Raw genomic sequence first — 26832 nt, 5'->3', positions numbered from 1 at the left:
CTACAAAAGGGGATAGTTAATTATAATGCATCCCAGCCTCCTACCCCCTTCTCTGCCACTCTTCCACATGCTTCAAGACAGCTGCCGTAATATTCTGAGAATTACAGTGCTCCCAGAGGATACAGAGCTGATGGGGTGGCCATTACTTAAAGTCTGCGAGAGAAGTGCAGTTACACAACTACAACTTCCGCTCTCGGGAACAGGAAGGGAGGGTAAGGAGTCTGCCCAGTGTCTCAGATAAGGAAGAAGAGGGACATTAAAACGCCTCTTCACCTCCTCCTCATGTTCCTGAGCATCACGAGCTAGTGACGCAGCCGTGTGAGGTCTGTCAGACCTCCTCTGCATTCAGTGATACGCAAGGCACTTGGGGGTTTATCTAATCTTAACCACCACCAGTAGAGACAGAACTGATTAGGAAATGAAGCGAGATCCAGATCTTGGCTTGTCCTGCCGTTACATCTAGACCATGCCTTTTCTTGTGAAGTTACATTACTGATCTGGTATAGAGGTTCTCATACTAACAAGCTCTGAGTTGTCTTTAGAAGGGAAGTAGGCAGGTATCATCTGACCATGACAGCTTGAACAGAGGGCCAAATTTTAAGAAATATTTCTTTTTAGTGACTGTGGAGATTCACACTACCTATTTTACTTATTGTCTGTGCAAAAACTATCCGTAAGATCAATAAAATTGTCTCATGAGTGGCAATCAGCTAATGCCCAGAGTTACAGTATTTGAATACACTAGTATACAGAGCGTCGAATTACCCTGCTCTCAAGTCTGCTCTGAAGTCTCCAAACTTGCAGGCTCCCATGCACTGAGCAACAGCCACCACCGAGAAAAAATCACAAGGAAACCAGTTAATCCCACCCAGGTCTCCTCCTTGTCTCTGGCTCCAGTAAGACAAACTGAAGAGAAGTATCTGTCCTTCCATATACCTCAGTTGTGGAGGAGGGAACAACAGAACTATCACCCTTGCTTCAAATCAAAGTGCTCTCAATTCAGTCTCCTTAAGATTAAAGGAGAACAAGAATGGAAGAGCTTACAAATGGAGCACAACATTGATGAATCAAATCCAATACTGACTATCCAGAAAAAGAACTGTCTGCCTTACCTCCACTGACAGCAGAACATTGGCATACTCTGCAATTAACAACAACCCATCTTCAAACAAAACCAATGTTGGCACACAAGGAGCAGAGAGCAGGTGATATTTCCATTCATAGTAATTCTGCTGACAGTAGCCAATCTGGCAATCCAAGTGGAAGAGATCTGATCTTAAGCTGTTCTTGTCTTCTACAGCACAGAATCAATGCTGGGGCTCAGGAAGCAGCAGCAACCAGAAGGTGAGAGAGGAAAACTGATAGTAGCTTTGAATCTAAATATTAACCATCTTTCCTAGGTGACAAAGGAGACTTGTGCCATTCTCATTAAGCTTTCTATTTAGTATTAAGTCCAACTGACTCTGAGTTTGGAGCTAGATCCAGATCCAAACTCACCCTAAAGTTATAACAAAAGCACCAGAGTTTTGGTCTGAGACCCTCTGGGAGCTCATTAGCCTCCACAAGGTCTTTAGCACCAGTTTTGAAAATCTCCCTAAAGGTGATGCATCAGGCATCCATAATAGATACAAGCCACTCAGGGATTGCACTAGTATCAGGACCCTCCCTACCAAGGACTCAAACTCAGGCATCCCTTAGAGTTAGCACTGTTGGCAAGAGCAGTGAACTAGCCTTCTGCAAATTTTACACTCATACCATAGAAAGCAGCAGCTGACTTCTACTTAGTCATCCCCTTTATAACAGCATCCATTCCCCCCTTTTACTCCAGTAAGCTTTTCCCCTTAATAACACAGGAGGGCTATACCATGCTGGGTGGGTTAGCACAGCTCAGGGCAGAGAGCTACTGCGCTCTGTTCCCTGCAGATTCATCACATCCAGACACACAAACAAGGGTCCCTGGGCTCTGTCAGCCTCAACCCTCCCCTTTTAAGAACAGACCCAGCACGCGTGGACACATTTTGCTCTCAGTCCTCACCTGTTCTTCTGCTGCCCCAAGCAATGGAAAAAAACCCCCCACCCTCCCTGAAGCTGCAGAGGTAGCAAACTTTGCACCCATAGGCAAATGGGCACAGTACGTTAGTGCCAACTTCTTCGTATCAAGGGGAAAGGGACGGGACACAGGCTATGAAGATGCAGCATAAGCAAGCCCTGGGTACACAGATAGAAGATGGAATTTATCCTGACCTTTTACATACACCTCAAGGATGCAAATGTTGGCACACTTTCAAAGTTTTACCTCCTTTCTGATCTTTACGCAACTTCGTGGGAATTCAAGCAGCGGACAAAATTTCTTAAACTTGCCTATATCTTAAACCACTTCCTAATCTTGCAAGCTCTCTTGTGATTTTTTTGATCCTTTTTTTTTTGGAGAAACTAGCTTACGCAAAGGAAAAATAAGCCCTGCAGCCCTGGAACCATCAGAATAAGGTACTGCATAGATTAAGGGGCTAATCAAGCTGAAGCCAAAAACGTATGACATATCAAACTCTGAGATACTTTAAGATAACTGCTCTTCCCCATTGCCTTCATTTTGATATGATCTCTAACGTAAATCATTTTGATATCATCTCTTGTAAACTGCCAGTCACTTTTCTCGCCCCTATTGCCCTGCAGCCTATTACTTTCCATCTTTGTGCTTTCCATGCTGCTCCCCCTTCACCAGTTTGCCTCCTCATTAGACTGAGTATGCATCTAAGGACTGGGGCTTTTTTCCTCCAGTTCAGTATCTTAACTTTTATTCTTAAAGATACTTGGCATCCTAAACCCGATAGGTGCCTCAGTGTCATGACAAAGACAAAGTCCTTGGATCAAGCAGAAGCAGGCTCGTGAAATTGGACTTAATCCAGATGAAAGCCCAAGGTTACCCCAAGACAAAGCACAATCTACATAGGCTCCCCCTCAGCATAAAGAGCCAGGCACAATAGACACATGACAACTTACATGACTTTGCAGAAGGAAAGCTTTTTCCTCAGAGAAGATACACGCAGATGGCAGACCTGCTTCACTGCTGTGCTGCAGGACACCTTCTCAGGGTATGGGTTCTGGACCATGGCCGTACTTCACAATGCACAAGCCAAGAGCAGCACCCACATCTCAAGAAAAAAAAATTGCTAGAGAGAACCAAAAGCATCTGCCAGCAGCAGGACAAAATTCTTAATCTTCTTTGAAAGGACCTGAGAATTGGAGCATGGTCCTTGGAAATCCATCACCGAGAAGTTAACTCCACTGGTAACATACCCTGGTACCATCCTTTACAGTAAGAGCAGGCAAGCACTGAAGATATTGGCTATGCCTAGTCCAGATCTCAGCCATCCTCAGCTATGTATTCCTCTCTGGTTTTTATCCCAGAGCCAACTTCGCGACTCAGCATCCCCTTACTTTTAGCTAGGGTAGCTTCTTTCAGCACTTTCCCAGATGTACGGAGGTTGGTGCAGATCCTCACTTGCTCTCTGCTCTGATCCTTCAAGTAGAGCACAGGCTCCTTCCACCTGATGTCAGCGGCAGCATGCCAAGAGAAGGTGCACCTTCCAGTACATACCACATGGGTTTTTTTGCTCTCCCCTCTTCTGCCCTACTTTGCTTAACTTCTGTCACAACTTGCAGGACTGCTAAAACCCTGGGTCATTGTGTCCTTCCAGAGGTCGCTTTTTTTGGTTTTGTTTTGGGTTAGTTTGTTGATTTGGGTTTTTGTATGGGTTTGTGTTTTGGTTTTGTTTGGGGTTTTTTGTGTGTGTTTTTTTTTTTTTTTTTAAGAGCTGCTGTATAAGTCAATTGATCAAGTGAACAGAATTGCCTGTAGATCTTTAACAGAAGCAGAGCACTCCAAATGTGTGGTTGTTAGTGGTCAAAAATGCCACCATAAGAGCAGAGAAAGTCATCCAATTTTCAAGAGTCTAGGGATTCAAGATTCTTTCATGTCCAGCTTCACACCTTACATGAAACTCAAAATGTGTTTGAGTTACTTTTTGGTTAAGTTTCATAAACACAAGCCACCAGCATCCAAAGGAAGACTTTACCAGCAGAGCCTGATGCAATAACATTAGCAAAGGCCAAAAAACCAAAAGCAACCAAAACCCAAAGAGGACAAGTTAATTTACTAGCCATGGCATGGCTGTTTTGGCCCAGTATCCTCCATGAAAAAAGAAGTTATTTGTAATTAAATCGAGGCAGCAGGAATGTCGCCTCCCCAATAAGAGGTCAGCAGGCTCACCATCACCCTGGCTCTGCAGAAATAAGCCTGAGCTCTGACTGCCCTCCAGCTGAAACATGTCCCTTCCCACCAGGAACCTGTTCTCAGCACCAGCCTAAACGCTCCTGTTTGGTCTACATCTGAAACAAGCAGTACTTCCAAATTATTCCCTTCTCACTATGCTCAGAAATCCCCCATTTGAGTATTAATGAAGCCTAACAGTGTTTAACCTATGAAATCCCAGAACAAATGGTATACCAGTATACACTACACAGAGGAAGCCCAGGTAGGATCTAAGTACCCATCTGCTTTGCTGTCAGATGCTTTATTTCCTGGTTGGAAACACCACTCCCCACTAGTCAATTATGCCAGGCTCCTCAGCACCAGAGAGACTGATAATTGGAGTGCAACATATGGAGGAAAAGGTTAGCTACAACTACCAAGTGCTAATTCTGAGGCAGACTCTGTTGGGATATTAATTAGCTCTTCAAGGTCAGGATGTTCTCTCAAGTGAGTCAATTCCTCAGATGCTCCGTCAGCTGCTACTCGGTTCTTACTCAATCTATTGGCCTTTGGCATCATAGTGGGGAAGCTGAGTTCAGGAAGCATTTGCCCTACCAGACAGTTAGTAAGAAAGACCTCTGACCTCAGAGACAGCTTATGTGGAAGGACTGAGTAAGAGACATGAAACAGTGCTCTGAGGGACCATGCCTGGATACAAGCATGCCGAGTGGAAGACACCAGTCAGATGCTTCTTGCAATCCACTATGCAGCAGCACAAAGGAAGCTGTTCCCAGATCACAGCATATACCCTCCTGTGGGCTCACTATAACCCATAGGCACAAGATGAGCTATGGAAAACACAACATGACTCTACCGTACGTGTAATAAAAAACATTATTTCAGAAACCAAAGTCCTGATGTAATACTGGACCCCAGGATGTTAGTAGGGAAACAGGCCCGGGATAGAAAGGTGACAGTAGCCAAGAGCTCACTTTTCATGCACAGATGAAGAACATGAAACAGATTCAGGCTCAAAAGATGAATTTCAAGATACAGCAAAATTCTTAATCATACGGCTCTGAGCAAAGCAACAATAATAAATCATGGAAAAAAAATAAGCATTCATTTTTCAACAGCTTTTGTGCCACTGCTGCAATTCGAGGTAGTCATTAATCAGCCCAAAGTACAAGAAACTTAGATTTCTTCTGGAACATCATAGCAGTTCTCACCCAGCTGCAACCCATGAGCTCTAGATACCTCAGGACCATCCCAACAGAGCATAAGGGAAATACAACAGCAAAGCTCAATATTGTCCTTGCTGAGCATAAGAACCACACATGAATTTTCACTTGTGTATTTAAAGATCAGAGCTGATAATGATCAATACACAGCAAATTAAGTGAAGCTAAACCAGCTACAATTTCAGGGAATGAGTCTCAAGAAAATTCAGAAGTTTGATGCATTTGTCCCACAAGTTCTGCTTTTAAGCAGATGAAAATTTTGGGGTTGTAGACATTGGTAAGAACAATGTAAATCACACTTGTTAAACAACTCTGAACAATACAGGGAAAATGAGTTAAGGACCTCAACCAGCCCAGCCCATGTAATTTCACTGAGTGGTTCCAGGCATTCCCCCAATTCAGCTGCCAACAGACTTACCTGTCTTCACGCATATGAGGGCTCAAGAATCGGGACAAGTCATCATCGTGGCTGCTTTGCTGGCTGCTCTGTTGACTACTGCAATGAAACAGGAAAACAGAAGCAATTAGATTTGTGTAAGTGCCTATGAAACACTCTGCTTTAAAGCCAGAACAACAAAAACCACAAGGTTTATACTTCAAATTTGGGGGTGTTAAGAGAAAACAACAGAAGGCAGCAAGTTCATATTTGATTTACACCAGGCATGACTCATTTGATGCCTCAACCTCACTTAGTGACACTTTCCTAAGAACTTTTCAAAATACATTGCCTATACAGTGTTTCATCATGCCATTCCAGAACAGTTTCCTATGGCTTAACATCCAAACATTGAACTTCTGCCTGTTCATATGCCCCCTACTTCTAGGCAGCGGGACCAAAAAAAGCAGTTAAAATGAACTCTTACTAACAATGAAGTAGCCAACCACAAATTTCTGTTGGCGAGTTGCATGCTGAGCCCACAAGATGTCACTCTCCCTCTTTAAATCAGTATTTTGGGGCATTTTATTTTTTTTCCCCTGCACATGTATTGTATAGATTCAGCCTTATTCCCCTTCTAGCAGCCTCCACCTGCTCCAAGGACTCATCAGGGTTCCTGCTTATCATTTGTATAGCTTCATTTCTTTGAAAGAGCTGTACTTCCAAGCAGTAGATAGATCTGATTCCACCTCCAGGTAACAGACTACAGTGTAAAAAGCAGATATCCCTGGGATAGCTTTAATCTGCTTTACCTGGGTACCACCACACAACTTTAGCACAAACTGCACAGTCCCACCTGGGACACTTGCCCGAGCACACAGGATGTGCTAAAAATGATGTGGCTTCACTGCTGGCAGGACCTAAACTGTTCCAATAAAACCAGTTCAGGTATACATGCACGTGCTTGTAACTACACCTTTACCACACCATACACAGATCTGCACATCACGACACTGTATCAAAAAGAACCAAATCACATCTTTTCATTCCAAAAAAGCAATAATTCTTAGGCACTAAAGCCTATTTTGGGGGGAAAAGCATAGTACCAAAACACCACAAAAGGATTTTTCCATGAACTGTACTTGTTTGGGATTAGGAGGAGGTTTTTTTGTTTGTGTGTTTTGATTGTTTTTACCTGATCTTGACCTTTTTAAGCACTACAAGGAGGATCCTATTTCTTGGAAGAAAACACTTCCTTCTGCTGTGCAAGAAGCATTCTCTACCTTCTCTTTCCATTTCAACAATACTCTCTCCAAGTTTCTTGGAAAAAACACTTTAACAGATTTTTTTCTTCCCTAAACATACTCTGTGCTTGCATAAAGTAATTATAGCTATTCTTACCTACACCTACTTATATTTTACAACTCAATTACAGAAAGAATAACTCAATGGTAACAAGACTACTGACTTGAATAAATTAAGTCCTTGCCAAAAAAAAAAAAAGATTACTTTTAACACCGCAAAATATTAACAGAGAAAATACTTGAAAAGGTCGAGAAGTTTGTATGTAATCTTGTCTTCGTCCTTTCAAGGAATGACAAAATACAGTCAGGCCAGCAGGGGAGGAAGTAGAACCAGCAAGTACCTCAGTAATAGACATGAGCTACAGGCTCCAGCACTAAACAGCCTATCTTCAGCAAATCTTTATAAATAAATGGCTCTAACAAGCCCCCATGTTTACTTTTTAGGACCCGAATCCCTATAATTCCTGTCTTCCTCCCCACAAAGCAACCTTACAATTAGTTTGTTTTCTTGGAAGAACCCCTATGAAATCAGAGTTTTGCCAAAGAGGTTTGCAGTTTCCTCCGAAAAAAGGCCAGAGTCTTATTTTCATTTAATATCTTCAACAACCACCCTGGTTTTCACAAACTTCTCTGAGGTCTTCAAGGACTCCCATCTTATTGAACACAATCCTTCTGAAACACAAAAGAGCTGTCTTGGTGGCCCACTTAGCATTTGAGAGACATCACACACAGTCCACTATTTTTGCTGCCTGTTCAGAATGTAAGGCAGAAAACTATTCCTTACATTTAAGATAGAAAGGAGAGCAGGCTGAAGCTTGCAGAAGAAAGTAATTCCTGATTAGTATTTATGAAATCCTTGAACAAGTAATATAGAAGTTAGCCTTTCAGGCTGGACAAACGAAATCACAAAACTCCTACAATATTTGTGACTTTCAGCTACAGATTTAAAGTATGTGCATTGCCCAGATGTCAGATGTGCATCTCATGTGGGCACATACCCAGAAACTCACAGAGAACACTTTGCTTGCTTCTCCATTGCACAGTATATAGTTTTACCATCCTAGCCAAGACAGGTAAACATTTTTGCAAAAGGCTCTCAGCAAGGAGACAGCTTTAATTTTCTCCTCCCACATCCACATATTTAGTCATTCTTTTCTGAAGTGTCTCACTGTAGAAAGGATAATCGAAGCATAAGAATTCTCTATTGGCTTCAAGCTATAAATCAACAGCTGGGTAAGAACAATATACCCCAAAAAGCAAAGCAACATCTTTCCTGTACTTCTGAGCTTAATTATAGCCCAGTGAACTGGTTTGGAAAGAGTGCAAAAGGAACCATACCTTCCCTCCTAATTCAAAGGAATTATCAACCCTTTTGAGAGAAGCCTCATGGCAGGGACTATTTCTATAACTATTTGTTTCTTCACAACCACTACCACCCCACCCCCAAACTTTGCCATTTCAATTCAGATCAAGCAGATGTAACACCACTTACCAAAAGATAATTCCCAATATATCACAGCCCAATGCTGTGATATACCTGCAGTGCTGGTAATCCCATGTGAAAGTTTGCTTTTCGGCAGCTATACAAGATGAACCTTCAACTTTTTCATGTTCACCCACCCGTGATTTAACTCCTCATTCAGGAAGTCCTCCAAATTAAGGTTTAAAATTTAATGGAATCCAGATATTGCAACACATGGCAATATATCACCTTACCCCCTTGTCACTAGTGAACACAAGGTTACAAGCAATGATACAAACTCAGACCAGGAGAGAGAAATTATTTTTTACCCACTTTTCTATTTGATAGGATTCAATGAGCTTAATTCTCACTACAACAATTTTGCATGGAAGCTTTGCAAAAGTTTGTGAGCTGTTCACACAAAGAAAATCATTTCGTCATTCTGAATATCAGACAGTGCAGCTGTCAAATTCCCTAAAAAGTACAGAGCAGCTGAAACACAAAGCCTATTGTTTTCTGATGCTTTTCGGTCCATTTTAAGTTGACCTGCTTTTAAGGCAACAGTGCTCCTTTGAGATAGCATAACAAGAAATTACTGTTGTTATACTGGAGATAATATAAGGGGAGGTAAGAGATATATGATTTTTACTGAAAAGTAATATGAGGGAAGCTTTTAGATACAGTCACATCAGTTTTGTAGTTACAAAGACAACCTAGAGCTGATTAAAAATCTCAGGAAAAAAAATACAATCAGCAAAACAAGTTTATCTCATTCCAAAGCTTAGGAATTATAAACTTAATTTGGACAGGTCTTAAATCTTTGGGTACACAGCCCCAGTGTGCCCTTCTCTCAAAGATGCTAAACATTAAAGGCTTAAATCCTATGTTTTGTCCTCTTCAGTTCTCATGCACGTATTCTGACTCGTAACTTACTTCAGAAACCAGTGAAGAGTTTTAAATACAGATTAACCATTCCTTTTAACAATTAAATCTTTGAAGAGTCTACTACCACCACTCCTTCATTTCACTGCTCCAAAACAATTTACTCAGGTAGTAGCCCAAGTACAAAAGAAACATTTTTCTACTGAGTGAAAAACAGGTGTCCTGATCACACACACCCCATTTTGTTCAAATCTGTAGATTAAAAAAAAATATTCCATTTTGCATTATTTGCACGACTTCTGTATACTGAAGAAAAATAACTAAGAAAATAAGTCAGAAGAAAAGTTCCCTCTGAGTGTTTTCCCACAGGGGGCTTTAGGAGCTTGTCAAAGACAAAACAACAATTTTACCTTTAAATTTCACCCTCCTGCTCTGCTCATCCTTCACAGAATGTAACCCCCCCTCCTATTTCCCATGAAACAGCAGAAATGGCCCTCCCAGTCCCAGCTGCCTAACAGCACCTCATTGTCCTTGGCCAATTAAATTCCTGTCATCTAAAGCACTGTTACTATGGTTGCATGGATACATAAATGACTGTGCCATTACAAATGTCAAGGAACTGCCAGGTGGAGGGGAAGAAAAAGAAAGGAGGATAAGGGACATGAATTAGAAGTCACTAACCTAAGTTCCAAGAGATAAAAGTCACCCTCATCAAGGTGCACTGTCCTTTGATAGACCTAAAGCCTTTCCTCTGTGAATTAAAAGCCAAAGCACCTTCAGTGACACAGCTTTCCCATAGGTGCTCTAAGTTTCCACTCTTCAGCAAACAAGTGTAAAGTTGTCGGGGGAAATATATCCTTATCACTGAAGGCTGCAAGCTAACATCAGGCTTTATTAAAAAAGATAAGGAAGGTTCATGCTCAGCAAACTGTAGCTGCCTGATACCAGGCCCTATACGAGGAAGGTACCACAGGATCACAGCACCCCGTCTGTCTACACAAACTGCTTCACCTAAGGACAGACTCTGAAGGAGTTTCTTCCAAGAAGTAGGGGCAAAACACCATGTTTCTGCACACATTTGACTGAAGTTGAAATAGGCATATGGAGAGGCAGGAGGAAAATTTGTACCCACACTCATGCAGTAAATCCATGCAACAAATAGAAGGCAGAGGCTGCAGATGAAATTTCAACTGGCTTTTTTAAGCTAAATTTTGAACATGCACTCCCTGGAGCCTAACATATCGCCAGCATTCCCAACAACCGAAGGGTCACTTCCTACTCCACACCTTCATGTTTTAGAATCATAGAATCGTCTAGGTTGGAAGGGACCTTAAAGATCATCTAGTCCAACCATCAACTTAACTCTAACAAAAAAATAAATAAGAAATAAGCAATAAAAAAAAAGCACCAAAAAACCCCACCACAACACTAAATCATATTCTTGAGGACCATGTCAACCCATCTTTTGAATACCTCCAGGGATGGTGCCTCAACCACTTCCCTGGGCAGCCTATTCCAATGCTGGATAACCCTTTCCATGAAGAAATGCTTCCTAATATCCGATCTAAACCTCCCCTGGTGCAACATGAGGCCATTTCCCCTTGTCCTATCTCCTGTGACTTGGGAGATGAGACCGACCCCTGCTTCTCTACAACCCCCTTCAGGTAGCTATAGAGCACGATAAGGTCTCCCCTCAGCCTTCTCTTCTTCAGACTAAACAACCCCAGCTCCCTCAGCCTCCCCTCGTAAGACTTACTCTCCAGACCCCTCACCAGCTCCGTTGCCCTTCTTTGGACTCATAACCAAGTTTTGAATAACTCAATTTTATAGACAACGGATATAAAGTAATGTTTACTGTCCAAACCCATTAGTAATGATCAAAAAAGATAAGGGACAGCTGCCTTGGCCCTAGTGAACAGTTGCATATATCACAGAGACCATCATAATTAGAACTAACTGTGCCCTTTGTAGTCACATTCAGAGTTGGAGAGCCAGAGTCTGAATCTGTAGAAGAGTCATCTTCCCTCCTTGCTGGAAAGGGTTACAAGGGGCAGGATGGGCAAGTTTTCTCCTCTTACTGCATTTATTTCACAAATTAAAGCATCAACACCAACCTTCACAGCTGTCAAGGCAAGCCCCTTCATCAACATCATATTCAACAATGAACAACAGATATCTTGAATTTCAAAACACAATCCAGTTGAAAACAACTGCGGTAATGAACACGATGACTAATTGTTAAACACCCATTGACAGGCAGAATGCTGTGTAAAACATGAAATTCAGATGATCCAACTGTAAATATTTGCTGACTAGATAAGATCAACTCCATTTAAGTTCCAAGCTGTTTGTAAATTGATACTTTTGTGTGACTGGTCATCCTAAACCACACAAATACTGAAAGGCAAATATTTAAAAAAGAAAACCACAAACTACTGCACAAACACAGTAAGACTCATTAAAAAAAAACAAACAAAAACAAACACAAAACCAACCAGAGCTGGTGGGATTCACAGGCACTTGACACATTATCACAAACAAATAAGATTGAAAAAAATCAGTTCACTGGAAGAACAGATGGGGTCTCATTTGAAGTTGCAGGTTCTAAAAGGAAAAAAAGACTACTAAGCCACCATCCATGCACTCTCACATTTCAGATTAGAAGAGATACCACAAAAATGGAAGTTTGTGCTTATGGATTTTCCAGAGTTTCCAAAAGCAGAGAAGATGGGCTGCTTACTACAGAAATCCGTACTAACAAAACCCAACTTTTACCATTTTTGACCAGCTAAATATCCAACTACATATTCAAGTCCCAAATTAAATCCATTGGATATTTACACATCGCATTGCTCCAGTTTTCACCAAAAAATCAAAGTTTTTAATTTAGTTTCAAAGATTAATAGAGAGACATATTCCAGAAACTTGGGACAGTATTAAAACATTTAACAAAATTTCTGCCAATATCTCTCTACACTTCAAAGCACACCATGTCTGATACTTGTCCTCCCAAAAACCTCAATTAACCAAGTCCAGCTGCAAGCAGAACCTGAAAAAATGCAACCCATTTGCCTCTTCCATTATGAAATCTCTATGGAGCTGTCTGCTTCTCACAAAAATGGGATTTCAACACAAATTTTATCAGAACTTGAGAAAGCAAAAGTGCATTGGCAATCCCAATACACACATCTGCCACTTCCCGCAGCAGCTTGCTGTATTTCTAACAAAGGAGAAGGCCCACTTCCTTTCTTCTGTCCTAAAACTGAAACGTGGAAGTTGATGAAAGCCAGAGAAACTGAGAACTACAAAATTTAGAGTCACATATTTTGCAGCTTCTTGGAATTGTATGGCATGAAATGAACAAAACTATAATCCACAAAGCCTTTCTAGTCCTCTTTTTAATCAGAAGCAGCACTGAGCTTTAACAGCTTTGTTTTCATCAAGCACTGTTTCCGAGGTTAGTAAATATGCTGATATTATCTAAAGACAGTAGACTTCTCAGATTGCATTTCCAGATTGTGAGAGACTCTACAGGCTTTACTCCTGGAGCTTTCTGGGGAGCACATTCAGACTGCCACTAGCATGATCTTTACCCAGCATGAATGCCTCACAGAAAACTGTTCAAGATGGAAAGATTTAGCATACTTCAACCATTACATATGTACTATTGCAGAGTATTCACGCTGGAGCCCAACTCAGGCAATGATCAAGCAGGTCCCACCTACTTATTCTCAGCCTATGCCAATGAAATGGGTGGAAGCACAGGATCTCATTCCAATTCAATTCCATGATTTTAGGCCAAAAGGAGAGCAGTCCTTTAAGCCAAAGTGATCTACCCTCTCAACAATTCTTGCCTTGCACGTCAAGTTCCTTACACGTGCAGTTCCAGAGATTACTAGAAAAGGTAGCTTTAAGAAGTAAATAATGAATTAAAGCAGATACACTCGCATCCCCACATTAATAATGCAGTTTCATTACATGCATAGCAAAATGCTAACAGATTGCATCTACTAGCCTGTGAGGAAAGACACGTCATCATGTCTTAATAAAAAATTTGTGCACTTGTGTGCAAGGTTCACACTGTGTAAAGCTGTATGCAAGGAAATAAATTCTATCATGACCTGGGCAGCACGATGGATTAGGAGTATAGGTAACAAGTTGTCAGCATCCCTTAGAAAAAGCATCTTATTTATCATCTGTATAGACCCCCCAGAGCACCAAACATGTAGTTTGGATCATCAGGCCTTTCTGCAAGGACAAATTACAGAGAAACTTCTTCCTGCTCTTTCACCTTAAGCCAAACCGTGTCATACACAAGCGAGGCTCTTACATGCCATCTCTGCTGTTTAATGAACAGAAACAATCTCTCCTCTTCTGCTCTCGCTATCAGCCACCTAACAGCTTTTAGAGACCCAGCAGGTAAACAAACCTTAAAATTACCCAGGCTGTTAAAAACTAATCAGTGAAACAGTACATTTTGTAGGCTGGAGTTTCCGGATGAAAAAAGCAGCCAGCCTTCATCAAACCCAGAGGATTACAAGACAGCATTTTGAGTCCTAAAAGCATTTGTTTATTCACTTGGATGCTTACTGTATGCTAATGGTCACAGAGCTATTGCTTTTGCTCAGGGGCATGTGAGCAACACATGCATCACTAGAATAAGTCAGCTGGTGCACAGTTTGCTCTCAACTACCAGCTTTTCTGGGAAAACCCTGCCATACAAACAGTCAGACATCTGGCCACATAATGGGGCTAAAGGTTACCAGACTGCAAAAAGAAATTCAAACTGCTCGATAACAATTTAACTAGAAAGGGGTAGTGACTGCAAGCAAACTGCATTCATTTCCCTGGTGGGAACCACATGCTGATGGCTGCCTCCTTTCATCAGGTATTATTTGGGAACCTGCACACTTACTAGTGGATGTGAGCTCCTAGCAGATAGATATCACACTGACCACGTTGGTTATCTGCTACAATAGAGTTACAATTAACCAGCTGGACAGTTCAAACATCATCACTGTTGTTCAACCCCGAGACAGGGCTTGGTGGGAAAAAAAAAATAAATAAAAAGTCACTGGACAAAATGCTGCAGCCTTTACTCTAGTACTGTAGTCCCTGTCGCCCTTGAAGAAATGAATACTACAGTAAATGACATTACTAGCCTCTGTAATGAACAGCAACATCATAATAAAACAGCAGCAAGAGCCAGTGTTCTAGATGACCCAGCCTAAAGAGGGGAAAGTAGACAGGCAGTATCTGCTACAGAAAGTCAGCTTCCTGACCTAATTTAGAACAGGGTTTCCCATGCAACAGCCTCAGGGTGCAGTAAGGTTTACCCCACAGTGCTAGCTGCTAGTCTCTCTCAAATTAATGCCACAAAATCCTTCAGGGTTCATCACTAACTCCCCACTGATTCTGCTTGCTGCGTTGTTTCCATGCCTGCTGAGTTTTGCAAGCCCAATGATGATGTGTGCATTCTGCAAGCCCAGAGGCTCAGCACAAAGCAACCAGCAAACTGGTTTTTCTTTTTTCCTCTGGCGGGGAAAGGGAAAAGTTCCATTTGGAAACATCATGTTTCCCATTGCAAAAGGAATAGATTTGGAGCCTGCCACATATGAAGAACGGAGATGCCATGCTGGCATTGGTATGCTAATACCACCTAATCCAGCAAACACTTCAACATTTTTCCAGTCACTGCTTCAAAACCATAACCAGGTTTAAGGCAGAAATATCTTAACGATGAATGCACAGAAAGCTGTCAGCATAGCCATGGAGCTATCACGCATACATGAAAAAACTAAGTTTTCTTATGCATTCACACATATCAAACACATTCACCCTAAATCCAAATTAAACACTTCAGTTAAAGCCATCCTCTGTTGAACTTCAGACCTGAACTTTGCAATTCTGACACTTCAGCATGTGCCCTCTGCATTATCCTTCCTGTTTTCTATGCTTTAACTGAATCACTACTTAAATCACCACAGCTAAGGGAAAACCAGTAGTTTTTCTCAACCAAGCTATGTTTTTCAGTGTCAACCTTTTAAAAGGGGTATTATCAAATCCTTGCTGGCATGCATTTATTTACAGAACTTCCCCAAAACTTAATAAAATGACAGACTGACCTTGCTAAAGGCACCTCATGCAAGGAGAGTTACTACACAGTCAGACTGGATATTAATAGAAGAATTATATTTGTATAGAAGTATATCATATATAGTAGAAGAATGTGTCCTATAAGCACTCAAGCAACGCAGCAGTCAGTGAGCCATTCTAGTCTGCTGGGTGCAGAAACAGTAAGAAACAAGTTTTTTTATGGAAGTACAGTACATACTTTCGGGCATAAACCAACACAGGTTTCACGCAACAAAAGAAAAAATGGCCCACACTGAAGTACCCTAAGGATTTATAACGCACTAACTTCTTGGAGGAACTTTTAAAGCGTCCTCTGTATTCTGGGCCTTCAGGAAAGGCAGATTATTCCACTCTCCAATTAAAGGTACAGTAAACTACACTGCATGTTGTAGACCTTGATTGCACCTGCAGAGAGTTACATTAAGTACAGCTTTTTCTTTGTATGGCCACACAATAACTCCCCGGGCATCAATTTTCTTGTGTTGACAAGCTCTTGGAAGTCTTCATAAATTATTTGTCCTCTTTTGAGCTAAAGGAGTGAGTGACTTTCAAGTCTGGAAAGCCAATGAGAACTGAACCCAGACTATCTGGGCATGCAGACCCACCTACTAGCTACAAGGCTTCTTTATTTCTCTCTCACCCTCTCATTTTCCCAACATCAGCTACTGAATGAAGGATTTCATAGAAGGTCTTAGCAGTAGGAATGAACATCATCAAAAAAATGCTGACAAAGGTTTAGCATGATCACTCCCTGTCCTGGTGATCCCAGCAGCAAGATCACCTCCTCTCTCAAGGGTATCTTCAGAACACCTTAATCAAGTTACATCTCATCACCCATTCTTTCAGGACAGTCTCCATCACTCGAAAGCAAGTTCTTTTCATTTGCTCTGTATTACCTGTTGATGGTATTTAGAGGACCATGAACAAATACAGAACACGGCACTGCTGTTTCCAACATGCCTACTTCTTGCACATAAGGATTAGGACTTTTGGTCTGACATCAGCAAGTCCAACCACATTACCCATTGCAGCAAACTGGTGAGGACTGCCCTAGGAGAAGCACTCCAAGATTTCTAGGGGGACAGTAGACCCTACCTAACTATTGTCCCAGGCTCTTCCTGGAAGCAGGGAAGGTAAAGTGGCCAAAAACATACCTGCTCTCACTGTATTCCTTCTTCTCTCTCACACGCAGCCACTTCCGAAGGAGGAAGCGCTTGCGCCGCGGGGAGGCACTGGGTGTAGAGCAGTTGGACCAGGGAGTGTCCTCATCACTGGAGGGGGTGATTTCAATGGATGGGAGCTGCAGGTATTCCTTGCTGGAGGAAGGAGAATCCTGATACCTGCTGACCTCCAGGCTCTGCTCCTGCACATTCTTCATCCGCCTCATCTTGAAGCGCTTCCTGCGCAGGGTTGGGGTGGATGAACTGGACCAGGCACGGCCACCCTCCACCACCTGCTGCTCTGGGACTTGCAGTGCTGGGAGCTGCAGGGTTTCTGTCATATTGGCAGCTGGCATCAGATGCCCTTTCTCTTTCTGCTCCCACCCCCAAGCACACTAGCTCTGATCTCGGTGTAAACCACACCGCAAAAGCACAACTTGCCTTCCTCCTCCCTCACCCAGTCCGTACTGCCCTCCCTCTCAAGCAGAAAACCTCATGTTCTTCACGTGCTTTTCATTTAACAAACAGCGGGGTGGGGAGGGGATGTTCAGGACACAGACATGCCACAAGGGAAGCCAGTTTCAAGTTTCTTTTTTCTTTCTCCTCTCTACAACCCTAAGTCCCTTCCCTGCCTGGTCTCTCTAAAAGCAGCAGGTTTCACACAGAGAAAAAGGTTGCCAGCAACAGCTTGGCTCACTTTCCCCCTCCCGCCGCCTTTGCCTTCTGTTGGCTCAGAAAAGAGAATCTCCTGGGGCTGTGCTAGGAAACTCAGCTGTAGTCTTCTCGAAGCAAGTATGGAGTGGAGCGGCGTGGAGCTGTGAGGAGGTCAGAAAGAGAAACAAAGAGAGGGAGGGAAGCAACAATACTAGATAACATCAGGAGCAAGAATAGGAGGAGCTGCATGTTCTTTTTCTGTAGCGGGTAAGACATACGCAGGCAGCTGTTGCAAGTGTAACTGCACTCTTAATCCCAAGAGACAGGGTTTAGATTACCAAATATGCTGCTGCTACAAATCAACTGATGACAGGGGGTGAGAAGGGATAATAGCCCTCTGTAGAAGCCAATTGGACAGGCTTTCCCCTTGTCCCACCTTCCTGTTCAGAAAGCCCACCCCACGTAGGGAGGGAGCAAGTAAACTTGGATTTTCAGCCTTCTTTCACAAATGGGGGTGGGGGGGTTCGTCCCAATTGACTGCTCACAGAAAAGGCAAAGGAGGAGAGGGATTGAGGAATAGCTAAAAAGGCAGTAGCAGCAGGTGGCACCAGAGCTGGGAGGCTGGTTGGTTTTATAGCTCCGGTTCACATGAGTGAAAGCTGATCAAAGTTGGAGGGCAACGCTGCTTCCAAAATGACAGTGGATGATGGATGGTCTCAGGTCCAGGAACCAACAAAGACATCACATAAAGACAATCAGACATGCAGAACAGATTTTATACCATGAGAAAGACACATACTACATGGAAGGTTCCCAGGCATTTAATACACTAAGGAAGATCTACCAAGGGTCAGGCACTAGAGGGAATAGCAGCCTCAGGGCAAACCTTGTGAAATTCTGGTAAGGAAACCAAATCAGATAATAAAAACAAACAGTGTGACAGATTCCAGGAATCATCAAGATTGCCGGAATTTCACTGAATGCTCCTGAACAAAGTTGTATTTTCAGGTGGAAAAGTGATATAGAACTTAAATACTCTAAGGCAATGATTAGAATTCAGCTGTGTGAATTTCAAGTGTGCTGTCAGAAAAAAAAAAAAAACCAACAACAAACATCTCTAAATCAGCCTGACACAACTTTAGTTTTCATTGTTCAACAGCCTGAACTTTTAAAAATATCAGTTTCAGATTAGAAAATATTTGTCAACCCAAATCAAAATAGATTTTCTTGCATGGACTGCGTCAGTTTTGTTTGAAAATAAACTTCACGAGAACTTTGAACATCAAAAACTGCCATCTAGAATACATATAACTAAACATGTCAGAAACAGAATTATAACAGCAGGAACAACAGGGAAGGAAACGTTTCAATAATATGTTGGGGGGGTTGGTTTTGTTTCTTGCTTTTTAAATTCTCAGGTGCAATATTCTACTTTGTTGAACTGTCCTTTTTGCTTTGCTCATCCTGTAAGTTAATAGCTTGAGCAACTCTTCAGTTTCTGGAGCTCCTGTCACCTTGGTGTCTATACATCAGTTGCACACACACACACACTCAGAGCGTCTTCTACAAACACCACTTAATTTTTAAGTCAAAACAGTTTTTTCAAGTCTGAGAAACAAAAATCTACAGATTAGACAAAAAGTCAGTAATCTGTATTTGAATCTGTACTTGCATGAGTAGCTGTACATCCTATCCTCTCTGCCTTTCAAGGGCTGATACCTTGTCTTCCTCATCCGCAATGAGGAGAAACCTGAACCTGAGTGTTTCAGCCATCCATTGCCATGATTTTTATCCCATCACCACACACAGAGAAGCCACCTGTAAACAATCTACCTGTTAACACAGAAAATTAACTTTTATTTTCTTCCTTCCCATGTCATCTGGCAATCAAAAGCCCACAAAATCATTCCTAGATTTTAACCAAGAGCAAGTTATGCACAACTTTGGGGGAAGGGATCAGTGGCCCTTTGGAGGCTACCATAATGAAGGTTTGCTTCCAATCTGTGGAATCTTTTATCAACTATGCAGGATTCTCATTTAATTGCAGAAAGATATGCAAGCAAAAAGCGTCAAAGTTTGCACTTTGGCATGCTTTCTTTAGTAATAAATTGCACAGCAGACATTGCAAACCCTTAAAATCCACACAGACGTTTTCTAATTAATCAACAAGATTAATACATACTACATTGCTCTGGGCAATAGCAGCATTTGGTAATCACTGTCTTTGACAAGGGAAAAGCAGCCCTTTCACCCATCTGCGTTGTGTTGCCATGGCCATGCCAGTACAATTTCTTCACCCTCAGCTTCGCTGAACACTACTGGAATTCAGTAGACAGGATCCTTTTCCACTCCCCTTCACATATACAAAACTGAAAATAATTCAGTCCGATCTGCCACTAGAATCCCTTCCACTTAGGACAGGGTAGACATGCATGAGGACTACCCCTTTAATTCCAAGTACTTCACTGATTAGTAAGCAACACTTATTTGCACTCCAACATTCTCAGTGCATTTTTATTTTGGAGAGAGGATGCTGGCCACCTGTCTGATGCTTAGAAAAAAGAGAACCTATGTAATAAGAGAGACAGCTCAAACACCTGACTCGCAAAGTGAAAAATACCAGCCATGATCAAGCACTATTTCTGTACAAATCACAACAGCACAGTTTGACTGCTTCCATGAGAGCCTGTGTGTTGCTAGATCCTAATGACTACTTCTGCATTTAAATGATCCATCTAACAACAGATTCATTAGAGAAGCATATGGTTGCCAATGCTTCAGGTTGAACAAAAATATCTCTGCTTTTCTCTTAATCAAACATCCTGAGTTTTCCAGTGTCCTCAGAATAGCACTTATGAATTAAGCAAAGTAGAAAGAAAAATCCTCTGAAAAACTAAGAATCCCTTCTTTGAGTGAAGAACATGAAATAATGCCAGCACAGATTCTTTGGTAGTCCATAATAGCTTTGTCATTGCAAGACTTCCTTGGACTACGACTTTGGCCATCCATTGGTCTTTGCACGCTAAGGTAGAATGAGGCCTATTGCAATTTGACATAGGACAACTTGTGGTTACATGCAAGGAGCACGTATGGGCCAACCATTCTTATTTTACAGGTCTGTCCCTTTAAATCATGCACAGCCAACCAGCAGTTGCTATCATTTGAACATACACAGTCAATTTTATTTTTACTGTGTGATACCCGATACCTCCATGTGTTGTCCTCTGAAACCCAAGGACTATGTTACAAGACAGATGACAAATTTCACAGGCCACAGGGTGAGAAATACCAGCAGACTGATACCCCAGTCTATTACAAAGCAAGATGGAGACATTCCTGTGGCCCATACATTCCCTCATTCTTCTCTGCTCAGTACATTTATTCAGGACTTGCCAGAAGCTCTGCCACAAGCAGCCCAGTTCAGAAAGCAGTCTTGCACACTCTTTAGTGACCACAAATACTGATTGCCTGGGTTAAACACTGCCTCAGTAGCTCTTCCTTCATCTCCCAAAAAACATGGTGTGAAGGAACATAAATGCATTTTTATCCAAAAGGACTCAAGATGTCCCTTTCATGCCACCTGACCAAAGGACAAAACAGTTCTCTATTGCAGTTTGACCAAAAATAATAGAAGTGCTTTAAATGAAATCTCCAGTCGGCGAGAAATCAACCTTTGGGTAAGTTACATGAACTGCACTGGCCTATGGCATAAGACCTTACTATGTCTGTCATTTTGATCCATAATAATTGGCATCTAAACTAAAATACAGGTGCATAAACACTTTTACTCAATGTGCAAAGCACAGCTTGTGCATGCGTTAAGTGCATTACAGAAGGTTACCTGATCCAAGAACTAGGAGCAGTAAGTCTCAACCCCTACCCGAATCCCATCATTGGTGGGTAATAACAGGGGACAGAAAGGGGTTGCAATAGGCTTAGCCCCAAAGTATCCAATCTCTCCTACCAGAACCACACACAACTTGTGGAATATACATTGTATTACACATTAATTGCTGGCCATTTCAAGAAGACTTGAAAAGGCTCAGAAGAAAGCAGACTCCAACAGGGCTTTCCGATTAGAGGTTAACCTATATCTATTTGTGCTTTCCCTTCCCATTCTCACGTCAGCAATAACCATTAGAGACTTCAATCTGTGAACAAGAATACCACACATAACTAGGCATTTAAATTTTGGCCTCATACACAGTAGCAAACCCCAGAGTCTTCAGATACCATCAGAATTCCAGAATTTGTCAAGCATGATTCAAAAAGCATAGCACATCACATATTTTTTCAGCATTAGGACAATACTTTCACAGTTCATTTCTTCAGGTAGTGCTCTTCCATCAAATTAAAAGGGACAGTTGAGCTAAAGATAGCAAGCAAAGCAAATTAAGTCAGTGTCATGACTTTGCAACAATAATTGATCAGAAGATGACAATAGGACAAAGGCTCCAGGACCTTCTTAGCAGTTTGAGTTTTCTTTGCAATTTAGAACAGAAGTGAATTATTTGGGAGTGCTTATTTACACCGTGCAAGACCTCTCACTTGAGCATCCAAAAGGGAAGTTCTTTTATTCTCATAAATTTAATGGAGGTGATAGAGGGTAAATCAATTAAATTCCATCGCTCACAAAACATAGGGTGACCATTAGAATTAATTTCCATACGAGCTTGGCATTTGGTTTGCATTATATACACTGTATATGAAGGAAGCAAGGGGACACTGTCCAAATTCCTTGGAATTCCTCTACCTGTACAGCACTTAACTAATGGGTCACAGCTCACAGCACACACCATTAACCACAGGAGAACAAGTCTGTAAGTACAAAAGGTCTCTGAACAGTACATTCTTCCCGATCCAGCGAAAATGTCTGCTTCACTAGCTCAGGTCAGCCAGGTTTGTGGTATTTAACTCAAACCTGCACACAGAAACATGCACCTTCAAGCACGCTGAAAAACTTTGAAGTATTTGGGAAGATAAAATCTACTGCCTACAGGTGTGACCAACTCCCACAGTTCCAATTAAAAATTTGAATATGCCTAGGATTTGTTTGCCCAAAGAGCAGCAAAATCAGATTAAAATATATCCTTGTTTCCCTCCGCTAAACCACATGCAAGAAGCATGAGAAAGCTGGATTCCAAGTCACACCCTAACGAGTGTTCAGCATAGCAGTAATTAGGCCTTGTAGCATTTGTGAGCAACCCAGCCAATGCTCTCAAACACAGACAACATAAATTAGACTCTCAACTGAGAGCAGGGGGTGAACAAGCATGTACAGCAGCCTACTGCATTGCTCACCATGGGGTAAGCGTTCTCCCAGTTCCCCACATCCTAGATACTGCAATGTAAACCTCTACCCTCTAAAAAAAATCCAAACATTGTTTTAATGTGATATGCTTACAAAACAGTTTCAGTAAGAACTTAACTCTTTCCCCTTCTATTTGAGAAGATAAAACCCATTGCCTACACAGATGTGACAAACTCTCACAGTTCTCACTAAAAATTTGAATATGCCTAAGTTTTATTTGCCTCAAGGGCAGCAAAACTAGATTAAAGTAAATCCTTGCTTCCCTCTTCTGCTAACCCACATGCAAGTAGGCTTAGATCCCAGCACAATGCTCTTGAAATTTTTACCACTTGTGGTTTTTGTACAAATAACTGAATCAGCCCCTTTCCTCCAACGCTGAAAATCAGCACCCAGTAGACAGTTCTGAAGAAAAGCACAATATCTGCATGAAAGCATGAGAAAACTTCGACAGATTAAAAGCCCCTCTGATCAAGCAAGCACAGATCACAAAATACATGGTGTTACTAGCTGAAAGGGAAAAAATAAATCAGTGTTTGTAATAGGACAAGTCAAAGTACAAAAGCAGCAAGGTTTTGGTATTTGTTTCCATCTGCACCACAACAAAACAAAAAACTTCGAAACAAAAGTAGTGAAAGAAGGAATGATGTTTTGTTACAGAATACCTTACAGTTCAGTGACTGAGACTCACAAGATCAGCCATTTTCACCCTCTCATTTAAGGAAAACACAACTGATTACTTGTACAAAAAGCAGTTAGTCTGGAAAAAGCTTTACCTACTCAGAAGAACTTTGAAACCTGAGTCTCCAACTCCTACAATACATGCAGTGCTACTCCTGTGAGTAGGGGTTATATAGATCTGCATCCCACCTGGCCTTTGTTTTAGCTCATAAAGACACCAAATGCTTAACCAAGATCTATATTGTCCTTTCTAGACTGGCCCAACTCCAGCTAAAATTTCTATCTGCTTTAAGAGCAGAGGTTCCCAGTTCATGACTTGTATGCCCTTTGCGCAACTGATACAGGAACTATAGGAATCTAAAACTGAGTCTAAAGAGGATAAACATTAATGTTTTCCATATATCATTATTTTGTGCCAACAGCATAATTAGAAGCGGAACGGTCTTCAGGATTTCTGCTTTGTCGCATTTAGGACAACTAAAAATCATCTCCCTCCTTTTGTCTTTCCTGAATAGGAAGAAGCAGAGTATTTCTTTACCCTACTAAAATACTGAGAAAACAAATGCCTGCCAGAAAAAGATTTTCTCAAGTCTTATTCTGCACAAGGCCAAATGGAAACCACCAAAACTTGCTCTGAACTCCCAAGAGCCACTAAAATGACAGAGGGACAGAAAAGGTTCTTTCCTATGATTGGTGAACTCATTTTATAATAAGCATATAGAAATTGCTTTATAAATACCATTCCTGTCCATCACCTCAATTATCAACAACCTCAGCAGCAAGGCTGATGGAGCCCGTTCCTTCAATTAGACAAATGCCTGAGGACAGCTGTCATTTTTCATCATGATCTCTGGAAGAAAGCTATTTGGAAAATACTTCATGGACAATTGAAAAACGTCTCCTCCAGCTGGCTTTGCCATTCACACTTACAATCCTGCACTTGCAGTTATGAAATGAAGCCAGCCAAGCGCATTTCTTTCTCCTCCCCAGCACATATTCAACATACACACGTCATATGATACAGACACAAATCTCTCCATTGAGGTAATACATGCCATAAACATGTTTGACGGATGAAATATGCAGACTATAAAACTCATATCTGTGTTTCTTGTTTGCACAATAGAGCACATACAAGACAGTGCATGTACCACACCTGCAGCACCAGTAGGCAGAGATTGCACTAAGTATGGAAGAGTTCTATACATTGAGATCACAAAGCACTGTCACATGCCATGTCATAAAGTATAAGCAGAATGCATTGATTATGCCCCTGAGGCAGAAGTTTTACCTGAGTATGCCTGTGCAGGTGTGAAACAACTGCTAACCGCCCCCACAATACATTAAGGAATGTAGCAGATCCTGCATATCTTAGAAACAGTCATTATGGCTATTGCCCAAACATGACAGACACCACCCTCCTAGTTACATCTTCCCAGCAGCGATCTGTGACTACATTTTCACCTGCTAAGACTAGTGATGCCTTTGCTGCCCCAGAGTAGGTTACATTGCTAATACAGGTTGTAAATAAGCTAAATATACACATGCAATTTCAAGTGCCACAGAGCCTCTGACTGACTTAGTTCCAAACAGCTGCTGAGGGTCATCAGTCTAATGGTCATCTTTTCATGAAATAGCTTAGAACTGTCAGGTTACGTTGCAATTGCCAGAAGTTTGCTTGCCATATTTCCCCTCCAAATTATCATTATTGTGCCCCTGAGACTCGTGGAGACAGCAAGGTCAGACTCTGAGGCACTCAAGGTCAGAGTCAAGCGCTTTAGGGGGGGAAGCTTACACTAACAATGCCCAGACTGTGCTCTATCTATTTCATCTATGCCTAGAGCTACAAACACCAGTAATGACCATAAACTAAAAGGAATTTTCTTTTGTTTGCCTTTTAATGGAGAGACTATAGCTTGTATAGAAGGTACAAGCTACTTGTTACAGGGGATCCTTCATCCAACTAAATTAAGCTTTTATTTATCATCTAATTAATTTCCAGAGAAGATCACACCTTAATTTCACATGACAAAGTCTGTTTGCTTCACCACCTGGAGTGTGGTTTAAGCGGAGCATCCACAATGCATCACTGTTCAGCCGGAATTTTTCTGGATGTGTCATGATGCATTTGACACTTGGTCCGGGTTCCTATTCCTGCCTTCCCAAATCCACAGCCCCCCAGAGTCTCTGCAGACCAAGTATGGCAGAAACAACACAGCTGGTCGGGGACCCTCTACCGACGGGACCCTGCTGCTCTCTAGCGGCTGAGAAGCTGCCGGCAGTGTAACAGCCTAGCTGGTACCATACAGTCGGCAGGAGTTTGCTTTTGAAAAGGTTCCTTGCCTCCAAGATACTGTTAAATACAGATAAACAGGGATTAACACAGCACTGCGAGTGTTTGAAGTCCTTAGCTGACACTAAATGTTGCTAGACACTTTCACACCTAATAGCGTTTTTCTCTTGTGAAAAGCTCATGAATTCATAAGCCATCCACAAAAACATCTCTTTAATCCCATGAAATCATTCACAGGACAATAGCAGAAAGCCCTGGGATACAAACAGAATCTGAAAGCAAGCCAGACACATCATCCATAAGCTACAAAATTGCTTTCTCCAACAGCTGGGAGCTCTGATTACCTATTGATCCTATTCACCCACTTTGGGAACTGCATTTGACCTCCTTGGCAGTAGAGTTTCTTCACAGACTTAAGTGTTTTTCTTGCAACGTTCCAGTTGCTTGTCTTATGCTATTCCATATCAGCAGCCTCAACGCTCATACAGAAAGTAAAGTTCTCCCCTCGGAGTACAAGATGCTCTGAAGTTATGTGAGACAGACTTTAAAAGGAGAAAGGGTTATGAGTAGACACTAGCAGATCAAGAATTAAATCGGCATCGGAGAAGATACAATCAACCAAGTATCCCAGCTCTGGCTGGGACTTTTGTTTTTCTTTCTGGTTCAGAAGGTTATTCTGAGAAAAATCTTTAGATAAAAAGCCTCTCCCTGGGCAGACATTCTAATGGAAAGCTGACAGACCTAGCTGGGTGCAGATAGGTTTTGCTAGCCAGGCATGCAAGACATGGTATGTAGCATTTACTAAGGAACAAATTCATGCCTCGTATATATAGAGCAGGAAAGATTCAGGTCCAGATTTTATCCTCTTCCCTCATTACTTTTTACAAAGTTAAAACTATTTCTTCTTTTTCCCCCAACATAGAATCCTGCAGAGATCAAACAGTAGGGTTGATTATACTTTTCTCCTTTCAGTAAGCATTTTCTGCTTCAAAAAAATAGAAACAAAAAAACCAAAAAGGCTATCAGTTTTAACCCAAAAATTGGGGGGGGGGGGGGGAATGGGGGGGGGGTGTGTACAAAAAAA

The 26832-nt window shown here is 41.7% G+C and overlaps 1 protein-coding gene across 6 annotated transcripts in view; it reads right to left on the bottom strand.

Moving 5' to 3' along the window:
* GRAMD1B (GRAM domain containing 1B) overlaps nucleotides 1–26832 on the bottom strand; it is a 110235-nt gene that overhangs the window by 80041 nt on the left and 3362 nt on the right. For 3 of the 6 annotated variants that reach the window (XM_014939963.1, XM_014939964.1, XM_014939967.1), the window contains exons 1-2: nucleotides 16807–16824; nucleotides 5912–5989 (exon numbers count right to left, since the gene is read on the bottom strand). In XM_014939963.1, the coding sequence (XP_014795449.1) occupies nucleotides 5912–5925 (14 nt within the window). In that variant the 5' untranslated portion in view covers nucleotides 5926–5989; nucleotides 16807–16824. Of the gene's footprint in view, nucleotides 1–5911; nucleotides 5990–16806; nucleotides 17184–26832 lie in introns of those variants that run through there. The other 3 variants (XM_014939965.1, XM_014939966.1, XM_014939968.1) reach the window with 2 other exon arrangements.

This window comes from Calidris pugnax, unplaced genomic scaffold (assembly GCF_001431845.1).
Source record: "Calidris pugnax isolate Ruff unplaced genomic scaffold, ASM143184v1 scaffold92, whole genome shotgun sequence".
Classification (NCBI taxonomy): domain Eukaryota; kingdom Metazoa; phylum Chordata; class Aves; order Charadriiformes; family Scolopacidae; genus Calidris; species Calidris pugnax.
Note: the sequence above shows the minus strand (reverse complement) of the source record. Positions and strands in the feature narration are given on the sequence as shown.